The sequence below is a fragment of the Sciurus carolinensis genome, chromosome 9, assembly GCF_902686445.1.
Source record: "Sciurus carolinensis chromosome 9, mSciCar1.2, whole genome shotgun sequence".
Taxonomy (NCBI): Eukaryota; Metazoa; Chordata; class Mammalia; order Rodentia; family Sciuridae; genus Sciurus; species Sciurus carolinensis.
The window spans coordinates 1,008,262-1,031,458 of NC_062221.1; the positions used below are offsets into that span (position 1 = coordinate 1,008,262).

The window sequence follows — 23,197 nt, forward strand, 5'->3', positions numbered from 1 at the left end:
ATTTAGAAATAAAAAAGGATTGTGAAGGAATATTATGAACAATTGTAAGCCAATAAATTATATAAGCACTGAGAAATATAAATATGAATAAATAATTTAGAAAAATGGGTAGATTCCTAAAAAGACAAAAACTGCTAAATCCAAGTCAAGAACAGAAGATCCAAGTAGACCAACAACAAGTAAAAAGGTTTAATTTGTACAAAAGAATTAAAAAGCGATCCATAAAGAAAAGCCCAAGGCAGATGGTTTCCCAGGTGAATTCTGCTGAACATTTAAGGAAGTATGAATGCCAGTTCTTCATGAACTCTTCTAGGAAATAGAAGAGAAGGAAATCATTCCTGATTCACTCTAAGAGGCTACTGTTTCCCTCATACAAAGACCTACACCTTAAAAAGATAAAACTGCACCAGGATTGCTTATGAGATCTCTTAATATACATATAATACATTATATGTACACACACATATATGCAGAAATCCTCAACAATATGCTACCAAACCAAAATATCTAACTGAAAAACATAAGCATCTACAAAAACCAAGACAAAGTGTCTATGTAGTGTCTTCTACATTGCCATGAAAAAATCCGCACTCATAAATTGGAAGACAATATTACTAAAACTGCAATACTTCCCAAACTGATATAGGAATTTAACACAATCCCTATCAGAATACCAACTGGCTTCTTTGCAGAGATCAACAAGCCCATCTGAAAATTCATATGGAAGCTCTAGGGACCCAGAACAGCTAAAACAATCTTGTAAATGAACCAGTCTGTGTGACTCAGGGTTCCTGACTTCAAAAACCTAATGCAAAGCCAGGGCAGCCAGGCACTGTAGACGGATGCAGGCTAGCTGCGAAGATCCATGGGTTAGAACCGTGAGTTCAGAAATCAACCCTTGCAGGGGGGTCAACTGATTTTCAACAAGAATGCCAGGGATTCACTGGAGAAAAGTAGACACCAACAAATTGTTCCAGGAAGCTACACGCCAAGGAGTAAAAACGGGCCCTTACACCATATACATATATCAAAATGTATCAAAAAGCCAGACATGGTGGACACCTATGATCCCAGCACTCAGGAGGACAAAGCAGGGGCATGACGAGTTTGAGGCCAGCCTCAGCAACTTAGTGAGATCCTCAGTAGTCTAGCAAGACCCTGTTTCAAAGTGAAAACATAAAAAAGGACCAGGGATGGGCCTCAGTGTAGAGCACCCCTGGGCTTAATCCCCAGAGCCAATATGGATATACATATCTTAAATGAAGAACCAAAACTGTAAAACTCTTAGAAGAAAACAGAGGAACATCTTCTTGACCTTGAATTTGGCCATGGATTCTTAGATTTAACACCAAGAGCAAAAGCAACAAAATTGAAAAGGTAAATTGGGTTGCATCTAAATTTAAAAATCTGAGCTAGGTGCAGTGGTGCATGCCTGTAATCCCAGCAGCTCCGGAGGGTGAGGCAGGAGGTTGATGGCAGGTTAAAGTCCAACCTCAACAACTTAGAGAGGCCCTAAGCAACTTAGCAAGACCCTGTCTCAAAATAAAAAATAAAAAGTGTTCATTATGTGGCTCAGTGGAAAAGTACCCCCACATTCAATCCCTGGTGACAGAAAAATAAAAATAAAAGCTTCTGTAATCTAAAAGATATAACCAAGAAAATGAAAAGACGATCCATAGACTGGGAGTAAATTTTGCAAATCAAGTATCTGATACAGGATTCGTATCGAGAATATATTTTTAAATGCTTATAATTCAATGAGATAAATAACTCAGTTTTGAAATCAGACAAAGGATCTGCATGGATATTTCACCAAAGACGATACAGACGGCCAGCAAGCACATGAAAATCATCAACCCTCAGGGAAAGGAATCAGAGCCACCATGAGATACCACTGCACGTGCCCCGCGATGGCTCGGACCCCAAAGATGGGCGATAACAGGTGTTGACCGACTGAGGAGGAGCTGGACCCCTCCGCACTGCTAGCGGGAGTGCAAGCCATCTGTCGTCCTCAGAGCCTAGACGGAGTTGCCACTTGACCCCACAGTCCTACTCCTAGGGTATGTACCCAGAGGAAGGAAACAGGCTCACAGAAAAGCTGTACACGAATGTTCGCAGTAGCATTTTCATGAAAACCAAAGGTAGAAACCACCCAAATCTCCAGTAACTAATGAGTGGACCCACAAAGTATGGGATAGCCACATAATGGAATACTATTAAGCACTGATTCGTGCTGCAACAGGCTGCAGCCAGTCCCGAGACCACGACGTAAATCATTCCTCTTATCTGTGATGTCCATGCGAGGCAAATACAGAGACAGAAAGGAACTTCTTGGTTGCTTTCGGCTGTGTGAGGAGTGAGTGCTGAGCAATGACAGTTGTAGATTCTTTTTAACATGATAAAAACGTTATGATTGTGGTGACAGGTGTGTACCTCTATGAATCCATTAAAAACCAATTAATTAAATGATCTAAATGGTGAATTGCATGGTATGTCAATTTCGTCCCAATAAAACTTTTTTTTGGCAGGGTACTGAGGATTGGACTCAGGGCCACTCGACCACTGAGCCACCTCCCCAGCCCTATTTTGTATTTTATTTAGAGGCAAGGTCTCACTGAGTTGCTTAGCACCTCACTTTTGCTGAGGCTGGCTTTGAACTCACGATTCTCCTGCCCCAGCTTCCCAAGCCACTGGGATTATAGGTGTGTGCCACTACGCCTGGCTCAATAAAATTTTTTAAAAATGGAAACCCTAAATATAAAAATCACATGGAACAAATAATCCATGTATCTGGTTAGTGTCATAACCACACAGAAACTTTGGGTGACTTAAAATCAGGAATTTGACTCTATGTTCCTCAAGAAACATTGCCCAGGGACAAAAAGGAGTGCCAAGAAACTTTAAAAACTAAACTTTTCACAATTGCATTGCTAGTGATAAAGTTGGTATTGTTATTCTGCAAACATGGTAATAAGATCAAACTGCTAAGTAATGACTTTAATGTTAGGAACCAAGATTTTCAATGTAGTTTAGAAGTGAGGATACAAATGTAAGGTTAAGGACATAAGAGAAGACCTGTCATTTTAAATTCGAGCTGACAGTATCAGTGTAAATTCATGGAACATTTCTCTTTAAAAACATATGTTCTGGTAGGGACAGCTTAGTCATGGAGAATATGCTCAGTAACATGTGCAAGGCCCTGGGTTCAATCCCACTAACCGACAACAAAAATAAAAGCTTTGCTTACTAAAGTCTTAGAAGCTGTGCGAGAGCAGAGATTGAATCTCTAAATCCACATTCTGATGGATTTCCTTGGGGAAATAGCTCAGAAGAACCTGGGGCTTTTGTTATGCCCGCCTCATTTCTGCATGCTCTCCATTGAATTAGCCATTTAGTCTCGGTTTTATAGATGAGGAAACAGAGATAGATTGCTTGAGGTCACATAGGTACAAGCAACAAAACAACAGAAATCTGAAACTAATTCTGTGAGGTGTACATCTTGGAAGCCAAGTAAAAGATATACAGGAACTTTCTGTACTATCTTTACAACTTCTCTGTAAATCTAAGTGTATTTAAAAAGGTATCAGATCAAATTCCACACATTTTCCCTAAATAGTTTTCCATTTTGTTTTGACGGGGACCCAAGCATTTTCAAGGACAAGATTGGGAGCCGACGTATTTGGGCAGGGGCCATCGCTGCCCCTCCCCAGTGGGTGGCTTGGCTGTAAGGTGATAGAAGAGGTGACATAAGGATCTGCATAGCGGGGCTGGCTGCTGCGAAGGAGCCATCTTTATGGCCTGCTTTTTTAAATTTTTTGTTTGCTTGCTGTAGAACCTTAAATCAAGGAAATTACAGAGAAGCAAGCTCTGGGACCAAGAAGCTCCCTGGTTTCTCCTCACTTCTCCAAATGCCGACAGATCTTCCCTGAGGACCTGTGTGTGGAAGGCACTTCATAGCTGGACATGATTCACAGTCCTACAAGCTCTCAGTGGTCCTTCAGAAGGCAAAGCTTTGGAAAGGTAAGATTATAATTTGGGGTCTGTAAATAGCAAGTGATGCTAAGAAGAGGGGTGACTTCCTGCCAAGTCAAATATGAAGGCCATTATTCCTTTCAGTTTTCGGTGGGGAAGCCCTCTGCCCCACCACAGATCTCTTTGTTTTTGCAGTTCACAAAGCCAGCAGTATCTTATTTGCAGAGTATTTTTAAATCATTAGATTTCCCAAGGGCTGCTTGGGACAGGGGGTGTTTCCTTTTCCACAAAGAAAATGAAACCCAAGGAGGTCGTTGGATTTACCGCTGGAGCTAGTTAGTGCCAGAGCTGGATGGAAACCCAAGCCCTTGTTAACAGTGTTCAGAGTTGGATTTGCAGGCAGATCACCGGGGATCTGTGAAGACTGAGCTCCAATGGCCTGGGGTGGCATGGGAGGCGCAGTGTTCCCACCGCCTCCAGGGCTCCGCTGGTCCCAGCACACACTTGAGTAGATCAGCCCAGGTCGGGCATTAAATTTCACTGGTCAGCTATCCTGTGCATACTTGGCACCAAATGGATATCCACAGCATGTTTTGCAAAAGAAATGGTTCTTGCTTCAAAAAACATCTTAATACTGTTCTCATGCAAGAACAAATGGCTGAGATTTGGGGGTGGATTTCATTTCCTGTGGTACCTTCCTTCTCCACATGATCCACCAGTACTTAGCAGGTGGGCCGTGCTCTCCTGACCAGGGCTGGAGTAGGTGAAAGCATGCCTGAATGCTCCCAATGGCTATTTGCCTTTATGACTGGCCTTTAGGGAAACCGTGTCTTAATCCTAGATGCATTTGTCCTCAGGAATCCGCGGTTGTGCGTGTGTGGGTGCGGCAGACAGAAGCAGTGTGCTCTGGTCTGGAGGCGCTGCTGGGTGCCAGGGGCGGAAGCTCTGATGCCGTGCTTTGTGTGGCTCCATGGATGGCACTTTCCCGCGAGGGCCCAGGGAGTGTCTCTTGTGCAATGTGTGATCTGGTTTGTAACCACACCACATCCTGAGTGCTAGTCAGTGTGGCGTGACCCTGCTGAGGCAGCTTGCGAGGGGCGCGGTCTCCCAGGGCTGGGTCTGCACAGGCCTGCGTGGATAAGAGGAGCCTGGTGGCGGCCTGGCTTCCCTGCACCCTGGGGTGGAGCCCCGCAGAGGGCAGCGGTCAGCTCACAGGCACCCACTCTGAAGGACCGGCACAGCTATGGCTTTCCTCCTACCTGGGCTGGCTGGGTGGCAGTGTTAGCTTTCCTAGTTAAGGCACTTGGGGTTTCTCAATGACACTTGCTTGAGTGTTCTAAGTGTGACCAAAAGACAAATATCACACTGTGGGTATTTCCAAATATCAAGCCTATCCTGGGTGACGTTGGTTCAGGAGAGATTGGAGTGCGGTGCTGAGACCAGAGGTTCACCAGACCCCTGGGCTGGAAGGGCGGTGGTGACCCCAGGGCCAGGGGATTCTACAGGACACATTTTTTTTAAAAGCATGTTTTAGTTGCAGATGGACACAGTATCTTTATTTACATATTTTTATGCGGTGCTGAGAATCAAACCAGTGCCTTGGACGTGAGAGGCAAGCGCTCCATGCCGAGCGCAGCCCAGCCCCGACTCGTGTCTTCAAGATCACTTTATTAGAAGCTCGTTGCTCCTTTTCTTACTCAGCCAGTATGCTGAGTTTCCCCTGCGTGAATGAAGCTCCATACCAGCCCTGGGGGTGGTGAGAGAAGGAGAAAGAAAAAAAGGAAAAGACAAGGCGCCTCTCCATGCTCCATCTGAGAAACTCAGGCACAATGGGTCAGCACGGCAGTGCCCACTGCCCGGTCATCAACCCGAGTGCCTCTGGTTTCCGGAGTGAAAGGAAGCTTCACCGAGGAAGGGAAACGAGGGAGGGAGACAAAAGCGGGGTCTGCAAAGATGGGTGGCCCTGTAACGCAGGGGGCGAGCAGAACACTTTAACAGGCACAGGGCGGCCAGGGGACAGGCATGCTCAGGAACCCTGCGCCTTTACCTCTGTGCAAACCTGGGGCCGACTCCCGGCGCGGGGTGGGACCCGGGGCCTCGCCCGCAGGCGAGCACTCTCGGGCGCATGCTCGCCATGCTGACTGGCCAGTTTGGCTTTTCTAATTTTTGTTCCATTTTTGTTCTAATTTTGTTCCATTACTGGGTCATTGGTAGTGAGAAAGATTAGCTTCTCTTGACTGTAATTTCCTCAAATATACAAAGGCCAGTCAAGATCATTTCTAAAGCTTCTAAATAAATTATTCCAGTTCTAAATAAATTATTCTCATCCTTCTGTGGGACTAACAGTGAGAAAAAAGCCTGTTATTAGTCCATCTAATGACACTGAGTTTTTTTTATTTTTGAGTTTCACAAGGTGCTTTTTTATTCTTTTCCTAAGTTTTATAAATGTGTTAATTTCTTATTAGTTTTATAGTAATACACAGTAGTTGGGTTGAAACCATTTTAATTACTTATTCATTTAATTCTATTTGCATTCCAAAATGGAAATGCACCAGAACTTTGATATCAAAAGTACTTACAGAGAACACTTGACTACATTTCTTGAACTACTAGACTACCTAATAATTATTTTTAAAAATAATTTTATTTTAGGATTATTTTTCAACATCACAGATAGGAAATTTAAAACAAGATACATGTCTATTTTGGTGCCCATACCATGCTGTTTTTGTTACTATTATTCTGTAGTATAGTTTAAGATCTGGTATTGCGTAGCATCCTGCTTTACTCTTCTTGCTTTGGCTATTCTGGGTCTCATTTTTCCAAATAAATTTCATCATTGCTTTTTCTAGTTCTATGAAGAATGTCATTGGGATTTTAGTAGGAATTGCACTAAATCGGTTTAACACTTTTGATAGTATGATCATATTGCCAATATTAATTCTGCCTATCCAAGAGCATGGGGGATCTTTCCATCTTCTGTCTTCAATTTATTTCTTCAGCATTCTGTAGTTTTCATTGTAGAAGGCTTTCACCTCGTTAGATTGATTCCCAAGTATTTTATTTTATTTATTTATTTTTTTGAGGCTATTGTGAATGGGGTAGATTTCCTAATTTCTCTAGCAATGGATTCCATGATCAAGAATACAAGCAATAAGTGTTGGTGAGGATGTGTGGAAAAAGGTACACTCATATTGCTGGTGGGACTGTAAATTAGTGCAATCACTATGGAAAACAGTATGGAGATTCCTCAGAAACACTGGAATGGAACCACCATTTGACCCAGCTGTCCACCTCCCTGGTAGATACCCAAAGGACTTAAAATCAGCATATGAAAAAAAAATTTTAAAAATTTAGTTTCTCAGGGAAAAAATAGAAAATCAGCATACACAGTGAAGCAGCCACATCAATGTTTATAGCCGCTCAATTCACAATAGTTAAACTATGGAACCAACCTAGATGCCCTTAAACAGATAAATAAAGAAAATGTGGCACATATACATGATGAAATATTACTCGGCCTTAAAGAATGAAATTATGGCATTTGCAGATAGATAAATGGATGGGACTAGAGAATATCATGCTAAGTGAAACAAACCAATCCCAAAAAACCAAAGGCTGAATGTTTTCTCTGATAAGCAGATGCTGAACCACAGCGGGGGTGGGTAGGGAAAAATGAAGGAACTTTGGATTGTGCAGAGGGGAGTGAGGGGAAGGGTTGGGGTGGTGGGGATAGGAAGAATGGTAGAATGAGACAGACATTACCCTATATACACGTATGATTACACAACCAGTGTGATTCTGCACCACAGGCAGAGGAATGAGAAGTTATGCCCCATTTGCATACAATGTGTCAAAATGCAGTCATGTATAATTAACTAGAACAAATTTAAAACAAGATTGTAGCAAAATCATTCTTAAAATGTACTCTTGAATATATTCAATGTATTACTAATTTGATCTTTGATTTTTCTGCTAAGAAACATCAATAGTAAATGTCACTTAGATTCACTTTCAAAAGAAATTGCACCCAAGGGACCATATGGGGAGAGAGGGCAAGTGCTGAGGAGTGATATTGGCCAAATTATGCTATATTGTGTGCATGTACAAATATGTAACAATAAGCCCCACGGCTATTATGCATAACTATAATGCACCAATAAAGTGGAAAAAGGAAAAAAATTATATCCATTAAAGGACAAAGCTTCCTTTGATTACCAACCTGAAAAATAAGAACTTGTCTAAAAGTAGAAGCAAGATGCTCATGAAAACAGAAGTGCTCTGTGTTTTGCAATTTCTAGGGTTCCTTCAGTGAGTTGAGAATGTCACTTCTAGTTTCTGCTCCCCAGTAGCTATGTGCCCACAAGGTCATGTCATCCGAGCTCACTCTTCCTTTGAAGTAAAGAGTTATGGTTATGCTTCTGGTTGTCCCTTCCCTCCACTAGACTAAAAAGATACTCCAATATGGGGACTCTATTCACAGCTCTATCTCCTAGCTTGTTACTAAGTATCCACTAATAAACGCATATTTCATTTGTAAGTTGAAGCAGTTGGACTAAATTCCCCATGTCCTTTCTACCTTTTTGTTTCTGTGAAATGTATGAATTTAATTTGAATTATCAAAGCTCAGTTAATTTTTCCTTTCAGTTTTTAGTCTTTAACTGCTCTTAATATTTCTTCCGGATATGGACACGTCCTAATTCCACTTGCTAATAAAGCATCAAATGTCTTAGAGTGGAACTATGTTCGACAGGAAAAGCCCCAAGGGAGTGACAGAATTTGTTGTTTAAGCCAACTCCTATGGTGTGAATCAAAAACAATTTTAAAAAAACACCTAAAAAGGTAGGTGAAGTCAAATCGAACCTAAGAACAATTTCTAAATGAAGAATTTGATATTCTAGATTTTTAAATGCTAAAGCACGTGGGAGTTTTGTCAGTGGATCGACTACTGAGCCCCATAGTGCAGCTGTGCCTGCTAGTCCTCTGGGCACCAGAACTCCAGTAACCTCAGTACATTCACCTGGCCCTGCAGGTGAACGAATGTACAGGTACACATTTCTTTAATGTGAGTTAAAGCCCAGTACATGCATCTTGTTACAATGAGAATCTTATTTTGGAAGCCCAATTAGTTTGAGCAAAATTATATATAATCCAACAGATGCAATAAATTAACTGACATCCTTGAAATATCAAAGCTAAAATCAGAGTAGTTAGATAAGGGAGACAACTCAGTGAAGCATTCGCTCTCGTGCTGTGCTCAACATCGGATGACCTACGAAACTGAACCGAGAAAGGGGATCAAAGAATCAGTACTTTTCCTTGAACCGAACTTAGGCAAATCGAAGGAACATACCCTGAGTAGAAAGTTTTTAATTTGTTTTACTTCTTACATATGTTTTCTTGCTACCCACTTCCTTACAAACCTTACAGCTGTGCCTCTGGGTATTATTCTTTTAATTTAAATGTAAGAAAATACGCTCAGGTAAGAACTCTGTAAAATCATTTTCTTTTAGAAGAGAAGCATCAAATATTCAGGGAACTTTATTTTTAAATGGTAAATCAAATAGACATAGCTTTCATTTACCCAAACATGCATAATCCAACCTGAATATAAAATGCACTCAATTGGCAAATTACACATGAAATACAAAGGGAATGCAATTTCACATGTGAAATGATTGCCAGCTACAGTAATTTAACAGTCAAATTAAAAACATTGTACATTAAAAAACAAATACAAAAACCACCTTAAAGCCAATTATCTATAGCAAACCAAGGGCAAGTCCGATATGGAATGATTTGATTGAAGCAAAGAGTAAGGCACCTGCTATGAATTTAGAGCAATAACTTTCATTTTTAAAGTTACAATAAAATAGAATTAGGTAACCAAGACTTGTTTCAAAGAGAAAAACAAGTACAGGGATTGGTTTACTGGGTGAGAAAGGCAGGTTAACAGTTCAGTTAAAAACCTGCTGGCCCAAGGCCGGCCGACTCCTTCCTGTGGGAGGAGTTCCCAGACGCTCAGAACCACTCGTCTCCTCCACTCTCCTCCCTACAGGAGGGTATGTCGGAAGTCCCACGTGAGGTTCGCGCTGTGTATATATTAGGTAGCAGATTTCCCTTCTGTTCCTCTTAAAACAGCTTATTTTAAAAGAGGTATCCTGAGGCAATTAACAAAGCGAACACAAGCAGCCTTCTACCAATTCATCAGTACACACTCGCTGCTCAGGCTTTTGCACCAAGTTATGGCTTAAGTACAGCCAAGACTTGCAGTTTTCAACAGTACTAGAAAACCCAAATCTGCCTTATCACCCTCACCCTTACTATTAGAAGAAGATCTGATCAATCCTAACCTATAAAATCATATGAGGGAAGACTAAAGACTGATTCTTACCAGAAAGTCCATTTAATTTCAAATACCACGCTAGACTGATATATCTAGTACCCATCCTAAGGGCATTTTAATTATAAACCTAGAAAACACATTTTCAAACCTTTAAGTGTGACTTTTTAGTTGATGTGCCTTTTTTTGGTATTAAGAAGTGCTATGAATATGCTAAGATGTCTTCGGGCACACTGCACTCGGCGTCTGTCCTGATGGTGCACATTTCTAGTAGTATTTTCCCCTAAAATTTGTCTAGCATAGTAAACCCCTTTGCTATATTAAAATAATCCTGGTGAAACCGATGTGACATAAACCTTCCCTGACTTCACTCCACCATGGTAGCTTTTAGTGAAACCTGACTGAGTTACAAAATGCTCAACCAATTTTTTTTTTTCCTCCTAAAAATGGGATCTTAGGTTATGTTCACTCATGCAAAATCCAAGGTAGTGTAATAGAAATAAAATCATTAAAATAGATGTGGCTTATATATAAGCTTCTCTGCTTATATTATGCATTCAGAAGCTTTTCAAAAATTTTAGGTACTAATGGTTTTGGTAAAACTAGGCCGTGTTCCATTTATAAGCACCTTATTACAGGACAGTTACATGACCCTATAATGGAGTGTGCTTTCAATTCAAGAGTAATAAAGTGCCTAGCTATATAAAAACCTTACGATTCCAAATTTTAAATTATGTAACTACACTGACATGTTAGAGTTAACAAAATCTAGACCCTGTCTACACAGATTTAATCTAATTATTCATACTGCATACTGTTTTAACAACCACATTAAAACAACTTACTCTTTACTAAGTAGGGTCCACTACCGTAGCTTAACAATCAAATTTTATTGCTTTATTAATGTGGTGCTTTTTGCAAGGCACTGTGGTATGAACTAGAAAACCTGGAATGACTTGTGAAAAAACCTTGGAATGACACATGACGGATGATATGAAAGTCATTCTGAGGCAGGATGCTTTACTGAATTGTTTTTAACCAGGACATCAAACATCAGGAATGAGTTCAAGTTAAAATTCACAGGAGAATGGAAACATCTTAAGGTCAGTGACTTCACATGCCCATCCTGATACTCTGAATGATCTGGAAAATTGCTGTGAAGAGAAAGAACAAATGTTAAAACAAGTTTTGAATAAAATATACCTGGCAACTGTAAAATTATCTATTAAGGTAGTTAAGAATTTGAGGATACTCTTATAATCATTTGGGAAAGCTAACTAGCTTCACTATCTATCTTAACAAATAAAAAAGTTAAATGCCCATAAAGTACAATTATTTTCCAGTGCTAGGAAATGAACTGAGTGTCTCCCACATGCTAGGCAGGTAGTCTACCACTGAGCTACATTCCCAACTCCTTATTCTTTTAATCCTTGCTTCCCTAAAATTTATGTGCTGTGTCCAAGAGGGCTTGCACATAAGGAATCATTCTAGAAAGAACTGAAAAAGCCAATGTAAACAGGTTTTTCTAGTACAGAATATTAGTTTATCTCTAAATAACTAAGCATCCTTTAAAGGCATGGCCAATAATACACGCATGCTTCCTCATTCTCACAAAGCTGAAATTCAATCATCTTTGGGTTACATAAACTGCTTGGCTCTCGGCCACTGATCAGGAACGCTTCCAATTGGTGGGTTAGGAGACAGGCAGTGTTCACAGAGATGTCCGTGACACTAGATCGTGGAAAAGAAGGCCGTCTGCCAGCGTGAACGCGCGCACCGTGAGATGCGAAGTGGAGGAGGACAGACACTCTGCAACCCGGGGGGTCAGTGTCCACTCCAGGGCAGGCGCTCTGGTAACAGTTTCCTGCCATATGTCAAACGCTCCTCTGACCCACACGCACGCTGCAGCTAAGCTCCGGACCAGCTTTGCTCTTGTAAACCTCCCGACTTGAGCTCAGCCCTCGACGGGCCGGGCGAGCCCGCACCCGGGCGCAGGTCGCGCGTGCCGGGCGAAGGCGCGGACACGCGGCGCGACGTTCCGCGTTCTGGTTCGGTTTCTTCGCCCTGGGTCCCGGCCCTCGCAGCCATCCTCGCCCGGCCCCGGCCTCCCTTCCCGCCTCCGGGCGCCGTGTGGCGCGCCGCCGAGCGCGGGCCCGCCGCTTACCCGAGCCGCAGACGACGAAGATGAAGAGCGCCAGCAGCCAGGGCCCGACCGACGCCTTCTCCTCGGGCGCGTTTCTCTGCAAGAGGAAACCGTCTCAGGCGGCCGCCCCGCGCGCCCGCGCCCGCGCCCCGCGCCCGGCGCCCTTACCGAGGTCTTGGCGACGTTGCCGCGCTGCGTGATGTTCTTGCTGTGCTTCTCGTTGGCCATCCGGATCCGCTGCTTGGCCACCATCTTCGCGGCGCCGCCCCCGGCCGGCCGGCCCTCGGCCGCGCTCGCTCGCCCGCCGGGCCGCTGAGAGGCTCGGCCCCCGGAGCCCGCGCCGCCGCGGCGAGGAGGCGCTCGGGACAGGCGCCGGCGGCGGCCGCTGGGCCTGGGCGCGGCGGGCGCGGGGCGCGGCTGGCGGGGCGCCGGGCGCCGGCGGACGGCGTCGGGCGGGCGGGCCGGGCCGGCGGGGCGCGCGGGGGCACGGAGCGGGCCGCAGGGGGGTCCTCGCGCCGCCGCTCTGGCCGCCGCCGGGAGCGCGGAGAGAAAGAGGAAGCAGACGCAACAACGGGACGGTGCAGCCCGCCGCCTCGAACTACTCCGGGTTCGGCTGCCAACGTCAGCACTGGGCGGGCTCCGCCCCGCGGAAGTGCGGCTCCGCCCGCGGGAGAGGGAGGCGCGGCCGGGCCTCGTACGCTCAGTCCCGAGGCGCCGCCGAGCTGCGCGTGCGCGCTCCGCCGCCGGAAGTGAGTCGGCCCCGACGCTGGCGGCCCCGGAAGCACCCGCTGGCAGTCTGCACGCCTGGGCCGACGTGTAGGGGCCGGGTTCGGCCCTCGTGAACTCTCACCCCGGCGCGCGGGTTTCTTTTTCCGGGACAAGATGGCGCCGTCCACGCCGCTGTTGACAGGTGAGTTCCGAACCGGCGCGGACTCCTTTCCTGGGAGTGGTTCCCTTCGGTGTCTTTGCTCTGGAGAACTGCCCGGCGAGCCGTGGGCTCCGACCCGTCTGTCCTCGCGGCGCGCGGGCCCCTGGGCACACCGCGGGCAGTCGGAATCAGGCCTGCGAGGCGGCGGCCCCGTCCCGCGGACCGTCGTCCTCCCAGCAGCCCGTCCTCCGCGGGAGCGGGAGCGCTCTGCTGGTGTGCGGGGCAGCTTTAAGGAGTTCCAGGTTACGTGCTCCCTGCCCGGCCGGTCTGGGCTGAGGCGGGAGAGGGGCGCTCGGGAATGTGGGGTCCAGCGATGGGGTCCGCTGTGGTCGCCGAGGGCAGCGCGGACATTGGGACGGTTGTGAGCATTTGGGAAGTAGAATGCTAGACGGCCTCTGGGATTTCGAAGCTGAAACAGTTGTCGGTGTTGAAGATGAAGTTTTGGGCTGTGCTGGGGAAGACCGGAGACTCCATCGGTATGGACAGGGAGTGGGAAGGGGAACGGCGTCTTTAAGTCATGGTCACCCTGGAGAGGAAAGGAGAAGTCGCGTAGAGAAGGTAGTGTGCTCTTGAGGAAGGGGGCTATTTCCCCGAACCGAAAGGAACCTTAGAACGCTTTTGCTCGACCGACCACGATGGTGCACATAATCCCAGCGATTCAGGAGACTGAGGAAAGAGGATTGCGTGTTGGAGGCCAGCTTCAGCAACTTAGCAAGACACTGTATCAAAATAAAAAAGAAAAAGAAATGAGGATGTGGCTCAGTGGTAGAGTGCTCCTCGGCCTAATCCCCGGTACCAAAAAGGGAAAAAAAAAAAAAAACAACTTTTGCATTTATTGCCATTCTATATTTTAAGATTCATGCCCACTCCTGTTCAGTGGAGTACCTCAGTTCATTCACTCATTTACCAAATGCTGACCATAGTCTAATAGATAAAATGCTACGCTGAGAATATTTAAATGGCATGATCATATAATTAAATGGTTTCTCTAGCTTCACAAAACTAACTTTGAACAATTTTTGTATATTAAATGACTATTTGAATTCTAATTAAAAGTTAGTAGATTTAAAAATCTGAAAAGTGGTTCCTTACCTCTTACAATGTAAATTCCATTTAGCACAACATATGATTTCCCTTTGTAACCTCGGAACAGCACTTGACATTATTTCCTTGCTATTGTATCTTATTTTGTCTTCCACCAATACTGAATTGCTTTTAAAATCCCTTCAGAACCCCAGAATAGCTTAGAACTATGCTGTTCTTTTGTTAATTTGGCAAACCTTTTCTTCTGTTAAAATTAATTTCAGATATCACTGGTCTGTGAAGGCTTTTCTCGCTTTTCCCAAATAGTCACTCCCTGGGCCATTTTTGTATTCCATGTGCACTTAAATTTTTTCTTTTCCACTTTTCACATAGTATAATTACCTAGTTGTGCTAGACTCTTAGCTTCTTGATGTCAAGGGCAGGGTATTAATTATCCCTGCCTTCTCAGTACCTAGTACATAACCTGATAAGCAATAGGCACTCTAAATGAAGGGTTGCTCCTTTATTTCTTGATTAATGAAGGGGAGCTCCTTTCTTGTCAAATTAATAAAGAATGACAGTTTTCTTACAATACTCAAGGACTTTGGAAGAACTTAGAGGTTATCTATTCATTTTGCCTCATATGCTCATATTCTTGGAGGCAGAGGGATTACTTCATCAGATTCATGCTGCAGATGGGCTGGATTAGGATTGTACATGCATCATTCCACTCCGTATTGCATTTTCTGTCACTGAAACACACTGTTTAATACTGTAAACATTCTCAGTTTTGGTATTTCATTTAATAATAGATTTTTTTGCTTCCAGAATCTTTTGTTAAATTAGATTCATGAATGTGAGAACTGTGAATAATTTGGAGGTTATCTAGGATATTTCGTTAGTCACAATTTTTAGTTGGAAATGATGTAAAGCAAAAAAAAAAAAAAAAAAAAAAAAAAGGTGAGAAAGGGAAAATTTAAAAACCCATAGAACCTAATAGCTTCCATTTTACTGGATTCAGTTAGTCCCATGACTCCAAAAATCTGTCTTCATCCATAGACCGTGTCTTCCTTCTTGATTCAGTTTGTTCTCAGGCTAACATCAGCCAACTCAGCACCTCCAAAGGAAAGACAGTATTTTTGCTATTGGTCCCAGCAAAGTCAAAAGGCTGCGGTCTTTGACTTGTCTCTTGCTCATCTTTTTATCAGTCAGCTTTTAATCAGAAGGTCAGGAACAAATTGTATGCTCACTTGCATTAGTGTGTCCCACAAAAGAGGAGCTTGGTAGTGGGTATGTAAGATGACAACTTCCTTTACAAGAAATTCATGATGTCTGAGCAGCTTGCCTAGAGGAGGTCATTGAAATAATTTACTTAAAACTGAGTCATTTTCCTAAATTGATATGTAGTTCAGCAAATAAAAGGGTTGGGAAAAGTATATTTTAAAGATCTGCATATCCCTGACATATGACCCCTGCTTGTTAAAACCCAGTGTTTTTCTAATTCTAACTCAGGCCTAGAGTAATAAATTGTGTGAGTCTCTAAGAAAACTGGTAGGTTTAGGAAAGATTATGTAGATACTGTAATTGTTGTAATTATTGTTTTTTAAACAGTTACTGTGTCAACAGTTTATTGTTTTAGAACTATCCCTTTCTATGTTTACCGATTCTCTTTTACTTGAAATAAATTATCAAAAACAAGAGATCACATCAAGTGTGAAAATACTGTCTTAAGCTAATTTCACGTTCTATTCACTGTTTCACATTCAGACACTACTAATTCAAATTGATTCTTTATTAGAAAGTTATGTGTAGAAAAAACTTGTTGCAGTTATGGAAAAGTTTGTTTTACATCCATATTTATTTTTGCTTTTATTAACTTGTAAAACAGCTTATGTTCTCCTATGAACTTGATTTTGTTTTTCCTAGTAAACTTTGTGAATCCATTTATTCACATTTTTATGAGGAACTTGTACAAACTGGTTATTTAATAAAGTTTCTTATAGGTTCAAAATGTTAGGCTTCAATATGGCAAGATATGAAATAAAGTAGTTGTTTTAAATGGTTTATATGTATGAACAAAACTATAATAACCCAATATGATTTTTATTATGAATTCACCTGTGAAGTACTTTGTGCAAGAAAATGTCTAGTTTGATGGGAGACCCACATCATCAACTTTGTAGTAGCTTTGGTTTGTGTTGTTGTCTCATAGGATATGTTTTTACCTTGGTACAAAAATCTTGGTCTTTTCAGTAATTGATTCATAGCTCTACATTTTTATCCTGTATTTCTGAGCAAAATCGTTCTTGGGAAATATTGAAAAACTTAAACTTTCATTTGGTTTGATTTTTTGCTGTATTATAAACACAGTATTACCAAAATGATGTTGCATTTTTTAAAGTTTTTTAGATTTTTATGTAATTTAAGACTCAGAGAAGTTGCAACAACAGTAGAGAGTTCTATGTACCTTTCACCCTGCTTTCTCCAATGATAGCTTGTATAACTAGTGTATATCAAACCCAGGAATTTGACCCTGGTACGGTACTAGTCTTTAAACGACACTCCTTGTTCAGATGGTGTGTGTGTGTAGTACTGAGAAATCTCATCACGTGTAGATCGGAACCACCACGACTGTCAGAATATAGAACTGCTCTGTCACAGCAGGAGCTCCTGTGGCACCCTCACAGTCAGGTCCTCCTTCCAGCACTGATGCCTGACGTTGGTGACCTGTCCTTTGTCGCCATGCTTTTGTCATTTCATGAATGTTGTGTAAATAAAATTATAGAAACATAATCTTTGGATTTTTGCTTTTAAAGCTGATTTTATTTAGAATGTGAACATATGAATGTTGAAAAGCAGTTGATTAATTTGACTTAGGATTTTGCTTCTCCAGAAACATAGCAAAACCAAAATTCGGAGACCACATGAAACTTAGTTACTTGAGTGGGAAAGACATGGCACTTTTCAAACACTGGCTTTAAAAATGTCACGTGTTGCCTTCTAAGACTTGGGTTAATAGTCTATAAGAAAATGCGGCTCACGTGTTTTTGTTTTTCTCACTACTCTGTTGGGATTTTGTCCTTGTCTTAGTTTGGGATATGTAAGTCTGAAACACAAATCTTAGAAAAGGGAAACCTACTGCTTGCCCTGAACAGCCCCAGATTTCCCGCTGCTGTAGCTAGAAACAATCTTCATGAATTCTGGGTTGTCGCTGCCATTTTAGTAATGAATAAAATCTTTGAATTTTCCCCAAGTAAACACTATGTGACATCAAAATCATCAAATGACTACTAGTTTTAAGTACCCCTAGAACACAGGAAGCTGAGATGAGCTGGGGAGAAGCTTTTGGCCTTGTCCTCTTTGCCCGTCTGTTCAGGCCTGCGTTCTTGGTGCCAGTAGTTAGGTCCTTAGAACATGATTTGTTTTCATGAGCATTTTCTGATTACGTGGCAGTTCACTGGGTCTACACTGACAGTGTGCCATTTAGGCACCCTGGACCCACATGTGAATTCTGAAAGAGAGCTCTTGACGTGTTTGGTTCCACTATGACTTGTGAGAGGACCCTCATTATGCTGGCAAAATTATATGTAGTATAGGAATAGGGTGTAATCTGATAATTATGAACTTTCTAATTTGAAAGTTTTACCTTTGATTAATTTTCTAAATGTTTGTTAGAACTTTATAGTATTAAGAAAAGAATGGCCTAGTCTCTTCTAATCCTAATGTATCATATGAAATATTGCAACAGATGACTGATTTGGAGTTGAGAAATAGCACTTCTTTGCCCATATGGTGAGAGAATTTTTATTTTTTTTTTTGCGGTACTGGGGATTGAACTCAGGGCCTTGTGCTTGCAAGGCAAGCACTCTACCAGCTGAGCTATCTCCCCAGCCCAGGTGAGAGAATTTTAATGCTACAGAACTAAACATTTTAGACTGGGAATGTAGCTGCAAGGTAGAGTGTGCTTAGCTTACCATGAGCAAGGCCCTGTGTTCATTTCCCAGTACCACCAAAAAATTAGAAGTAAAAGGTTAAAAAGTTTTAATGTTTTAAAAATTAAATAAAAGGAAGGAAGGAAGAAAAAGCAATTTTATAGTTCTTAAGGTTAGGAAAATATTTTTGGCACAAGATATTTTACAAATGTCATTAGAGATTTTTAGAGTAAATATCTTCAGTGTTTAAAGTTGTATCAAGAGACCAAGCTTTTTCTAAATCACTCTCTTGAGGGCAGTGATGGGTTCTTATTTATTGATTTATTATTTTGGGGGGGGCGATACCAGGGATTGAACTCAGGGACACTTGACCACTAAGCCACATCCCTAGTCCCGTTTTGTATTTTATTTAGAGACAGGGTCTCACTGGCTTTGAACCCCTCCTGCTGCCTCAGCCTCCTGAGAAGCTGGGGTCACAGGCGTGCGCCACCTTGCTGTCTTTCTTACTTATTTTTAATCCCCAGTGCTGAGCACACAGTAGAGCTGTGCAGGGGCCACATCACAGGGTCTCATAAACCGTGGTGTGGGGAGTCTGGGTTCTGCAGTGTAGAGATGCCTTGTTAGGCTCCATTCTGCTCTAGGGCAGACCACTCGCAGAGGAACACTGCCCAGTCGAGTTCCGTGCGTGAAGAAGTAGGGCATCCAGATCTGTGCTTGATGGCGTCATTGTTTGGTTCTGCGTGTGTTACCAGTTTACCATCCCTCCACTACACGGGGAGCTCTGGGAAGACACAGGTTTTGTCTTGTTCGTTAGTAGGCTTTGGGACTGTTGGATCCCTGAAATTGGAGATAGTTAATCACTAGGGAGAATACTAGCTTTCTGATAACTGCTTTGGCTCTTCTTGAGAAGGGGAAGGCAATAGGAATCAGAACTAGAGCCTCAAGTCTACCAACTTTGCTGCTTTCCCAGTAACCACAGAAGGGTGGGAGGCGTCTGAATGGCTGGATGAGTGGCAGCCAGAGGACTCGGCAACCTTCTTTTCTTCAGCTGTTATACTGCTGCTGCTAGGAAGGATTCTAGTTAAAATACCAACTTGTTCCCAAGTCCTGCTAGTTTTTTTCTCCTAAATATTGCATACCACTTGTCATGTACTGCCCCTCCAGGGTCTAGAGATCCCTGATCTCATGTGGGGCTGCTACAGAAGCATTTTTTTTTTTTGGGGGGGGTGCTGGGGATCGAACCCAGGGCCTTGTGCTTACAAGGCAAGCACTCTACCGACTGAGCTGTCTCCCCAGCCCCTGCTACAGAAGCATCTAAAACAGTTTCTCCTGTCCAGTCCACTCTTAATCCTTTCCTGTTCACTTTCTGCAGTGTACCAGGTTGACCTTTTCAAAATGCAAATCTTGTTTTCATGATCCACCTAAAACACTCTGGAGGTTTCCCTGCCTCCTTTTTTTTTTTTCCTTTTGGTTTCCCAGCATTCTTATGATGCAGCCGTTGCCTCAGGCCTGCGTCCTCCTTGGGTCTGAGCCCTGCCTTCTGCTGCCCCTTCCCTTCCTGTGATGCACTGCCCTTTCTCTTGCATGGAGGTGCTCTACTTGTTAACTGCTGCTCATCCATTAGGTTTTGGCTTACAAGTCACTCAAGGACACTCTCCCTATCTTCTGATTTGGGGTCAGAGCTCCGTGTTGTACACTCTGCGGTACCAAAGTTTCCTTGTGGTGCTTAGTGCGGTCTTGCAACTCTGTATTGTTTGCTTGCTGCAGGCGAAGTTCCGTGAAGTCAGGCACGGACTGGTTTTCCTCCCTCTTGTGTCTCCAGTGCTCAGCATACAGCCTGGGACGGGTATGTTCTTCTAGTAAACATTCGTTGAATGGATCAATCTATTTGAGTCGGCTTTAGATGCATCCAATTCAGCCTTTAGAAAAGTTTAGTTAGTGCTCTAAATGTTTCATTTGCTTACTTAACCTTGAACTTTGTTCCCATTTAACTCTTTAGAATATTACTGTTACTGGGAGGTGAGTGAATGAGTGTCTCATTCTACTTGTTCTCCTAATTTGAGAAACCATAAGTTGATGAACGGTACCTTATGTTTCTGAGAACTTTAAGTATGTGCTGTACTTTGTTATAAAGCATGCAGCTCTCCCGTGTTCCAGTATTTCTATTTTACAGATTAAGAGAGACTGAGAGAGTGATGCATCCCATGCTCCTCCGCTGTCACGCATCTGTCCGCCTCTGACGAGTGCCTTTTCAGTGCACCACAACTGCCTGTCTTGCTGATGGCAGTGAACGCTGTCAAGTTTCTGTTTGTAAAAGTTACCTGTTTATTTCTCAGAAGTTCGGTGGTTTGTGTAAGAATGTGTACCCTTTTAATGCTAACACTCCATGGTACAGTGAGGTGTTTAATGATTTCCTTAATATTTTGAAAACTTTTGTTTTCAAAAACATTTACAAATATAACTTATCCTTTTTTATCAAAGGGTAATGATGGTTTTTTCCATGTTTTTCTTTAGTCCGAGGATCAGAAGGGCTGTACATGGTGAATGGACCACCGCATTTTACAGAAAGCACAGTGTTTCCAAGGTATGTTTTATTGTATTGAGTGATGTTATAGGGAGCATACAGTTGATTGTAAATGGGTTTTGTTGTAGTATTTTCAACAAGAAAGAGAACAGACAAGCTAGTTTCTTGGAACATACTGTGTAATATTAACAGAAGATGGAAAGTGTACACATTCTTTATCAGGTAACATGGTCTTCAGATTTGAAAGTAATTGTGTCAGCCTGTTTAGGAGGCGGGGAACGATAGTAAGGAAAAGTACAGATGCTCTGTGTAATCGAGTCAAGCCTTTAGTTTGGAACCAGAGTTTTATCTTGGAGAAGGAGAAAAACTGGCAACTATGATAGTCCAACTACTACCAGTAATCTTCATGAATTTAGAGAATGAAAATGGTATTTAAAAAAGGAATAAAATAAAATATATGTGTCTAATATGTAACTAAAGAGATATATTTATCCCCAAAAGAAACAATGGAAGGGTAAACCAAAAACTAATTAAAATGATTTTCTTTGAGAGGGAAAGAGTTACAGGATGCTGGAGATGTATCTGTGAATGGACTTTGGTATATCTAGTTTTGTCTTTGAACCGTGTAATTATTTTAAATAATAAAATTAAATAAGGCGGAAAACTGAAACAAGTGACCTAGCTCTGTATCAAGTTGGTGGTATAACCATGTGAAGTCCTGCAAAGTTCTTAAATGCAGTCAGTATTTTATTGTTAACTGAAAATAGATACCTTTTGAAGATTTTTTTTTTTTTGTGGTGCTAAGGATCAAGCCCAGAGTTTGCTAGGCAAGGGCTCCACCAACTGAGCCACATCCCCAGCCCCCAGATGTTGTCATTTCAATCTACAGGATAAAGTAAATGATTAATTATATCAATGTTAGTAGGAACCAAGATTTTTAGCCTGAGTGTGAAGAAAGGGAGTTGCATATGTGCATATGAACTCGTACATTTTTATGAAAACATTTGTATTTCCTAGTTCTTTCCATTGAAGAGTCGGAGAAGCATAATGACCCAAGAGCAGTGAATACCCCTGCCTCACAGACGGTGCCTTCCAGATACCATCCCTCTCTAAGTGGAATCAGTTCCTTGGAGGACTGGTCAACCCTAGGTCTAGAGCAGAAACTGTACAGTTGAGGTAGGAACATCTTGTGTCAGAAAGCAAGGGGGCAGTGAAGACCACTGAGGTTTGTGAAAGGGTCATAGGAGTCATTAGGAAGGAAGGGGTTTAACTCCAACCCCAGATGGAACAGTTTGAGTGTTAAAAATTATAACTAAAAGAATAAAACAGGTTAAGTATTTAAATAACTTTAAAAACCCCTCCTAAACCTTATTCATTAGCATTGGTGGTTGATTAAGTCCTTGCTCATCCCTTTGAAGACTGAAATAAGGAATCAGGAATCAGGCATTTAACTTGCCTTTTCTGTACAAGCTGAATTTCAGAATAACCAAATAATTGATAAAGAAAGCTTCTTTTTTTTTTTTTTTTTGGTATCAAGGATTGAACCCAGGTGCACTTAACCACTGAGCCACATCCCCGGCCCTTTTTATTTTCTATTTTGATACAGGGTCTTGCTAAGTTGCTGAGACTGGCCTTGAACATACAATGCTCCAGTCTTGGCCTCCCACGGCACTGGGATTATAGGTGTGCACCACCATGTCTAGCTCCATTCAACATTCTTTTTCTTAATGATTATTTGTTGTTGTTGTAGATGGACACAATACCTTTATATTACTTATTTACTTATTTTTATGTGGTGCTGAGGGTCGAACCCCAGGGCCTCGCATGTGCTGGGCAGGTGCTCTACCACTGAGCCACGGCCCCAGCTCTCCATTCAACATTCTTATAAATGATTCAGATGCTCACTTAGAAAGAATGCTTTTAACTTTCACTTTACATGAATTTGTAAGAAATGACTAATATTTTAAAAGAGCAAACCAAATTGTAAGTAAATTTTAGTAGGCTAGAATATTAGACCAAAACCTGTGAGGAATTTAATAAGGACAATTATAAAATTCTGTCTTCAGGTTTGGAAGTGAGTTGCACAAATATAGAACAGGGACATCTTGCTCATGGCTGTTTATATGGGAAAAATTTTTTTATAAAAAGTTTCATTAACTATAAATTGAGTGTTAGCTACCATTATTGGTTTGCAGAAGCACAGATGTCATTTTTGATAAGTCATTGTAAAGATAATGTCCACTTTAAGTGTACACAAATACACATTTCAGTTCGGGTCTTCCCTATTGCTAGGAGATGTATTCACAGTGGTCATCTCTGGTAGAGAGATACG

At 42.3% G+C, this 23,197-nt stretch overlaps 2 protein-coding genes across 3 annotated transcripts in view; one reads left to right on the forward strand and one right to left on the reverse strand.

Annotated features, from left to right (window-relative positions):
- Window positions 1-9,495: 9,495 nt before the first annotated feature.
- On the reverse strand, window positions 9,496-13,084 carry Serp1 (stress associated endoplasmic reticulum protein 1). Its single transcript, XM_047564048.1, has 3 exons — window positions 12,627-13,084; window positions 12,480-12,555; window positions 9,496-11,469 (listed from the first exon to the last, which is right to left on the reverse strand). Exons 1-3 carry the CDS (start codon window positions 12,708-12,710, stop codon window positions 11,429-11,431), a joined length of 201 nt encoding a protein of 66 aa, XP_047420004.1. The 5' UTR covers window positions 12,711-13,084; the 3' UTR covers window positions 9,496-11,428.
- Eif2a (eukaryotic translation initiation factor 2A) overlaps window positions 12,551-23,197 on the forward strand; it is a 30,773-nt gene continuing 20,126 nt past the window's right edge. The window contains exons 1-2 of one of the 2 annotated variants that reach the window (XM_047564047.1): window positions 12,551-13,368; window positions 20,856-20,925. In XM_047564047.1, the coding sequence (XP_047420003.1) occupies window positions 13,341-13,368; window positions 20,856-20,925 (98 nt within the window). In that variant the 5' untranslated portion in view covers window positions 12,551-13,340. Of the gene's footprint in view, window positions 13,369-13,441; window positions 13,863-20,855; window positions 20,926-23,197 lie in introns of those variants that run through there. The other variant, XM_047564046.1, reaches the window with a different exon arrangement.

Coding starts and splice junctions, on each gene's coding strand:
- Serp1 (XM_047564048.1), bottom strand. CDS start 12,710: ATGGTGGCCAAGCAGCGGATCCGGATGGCCAACGAGAAGCACAGCAAG. Junction 12,556..12,626: donor GCAACGTCGCCAAGACCTCG/GTAAGGGCGCCG, acceptor TTCCTCTTGCAG/AGAAACGCGCCCGAGGAGAA. Junction 11,470..12,479: donor CTTCGTCGTCTGCGGCTCGG/GTAAGCGGCGGG, acceptor TTCTCTTCACAG/CAATTTTCCAGATCATTCAG.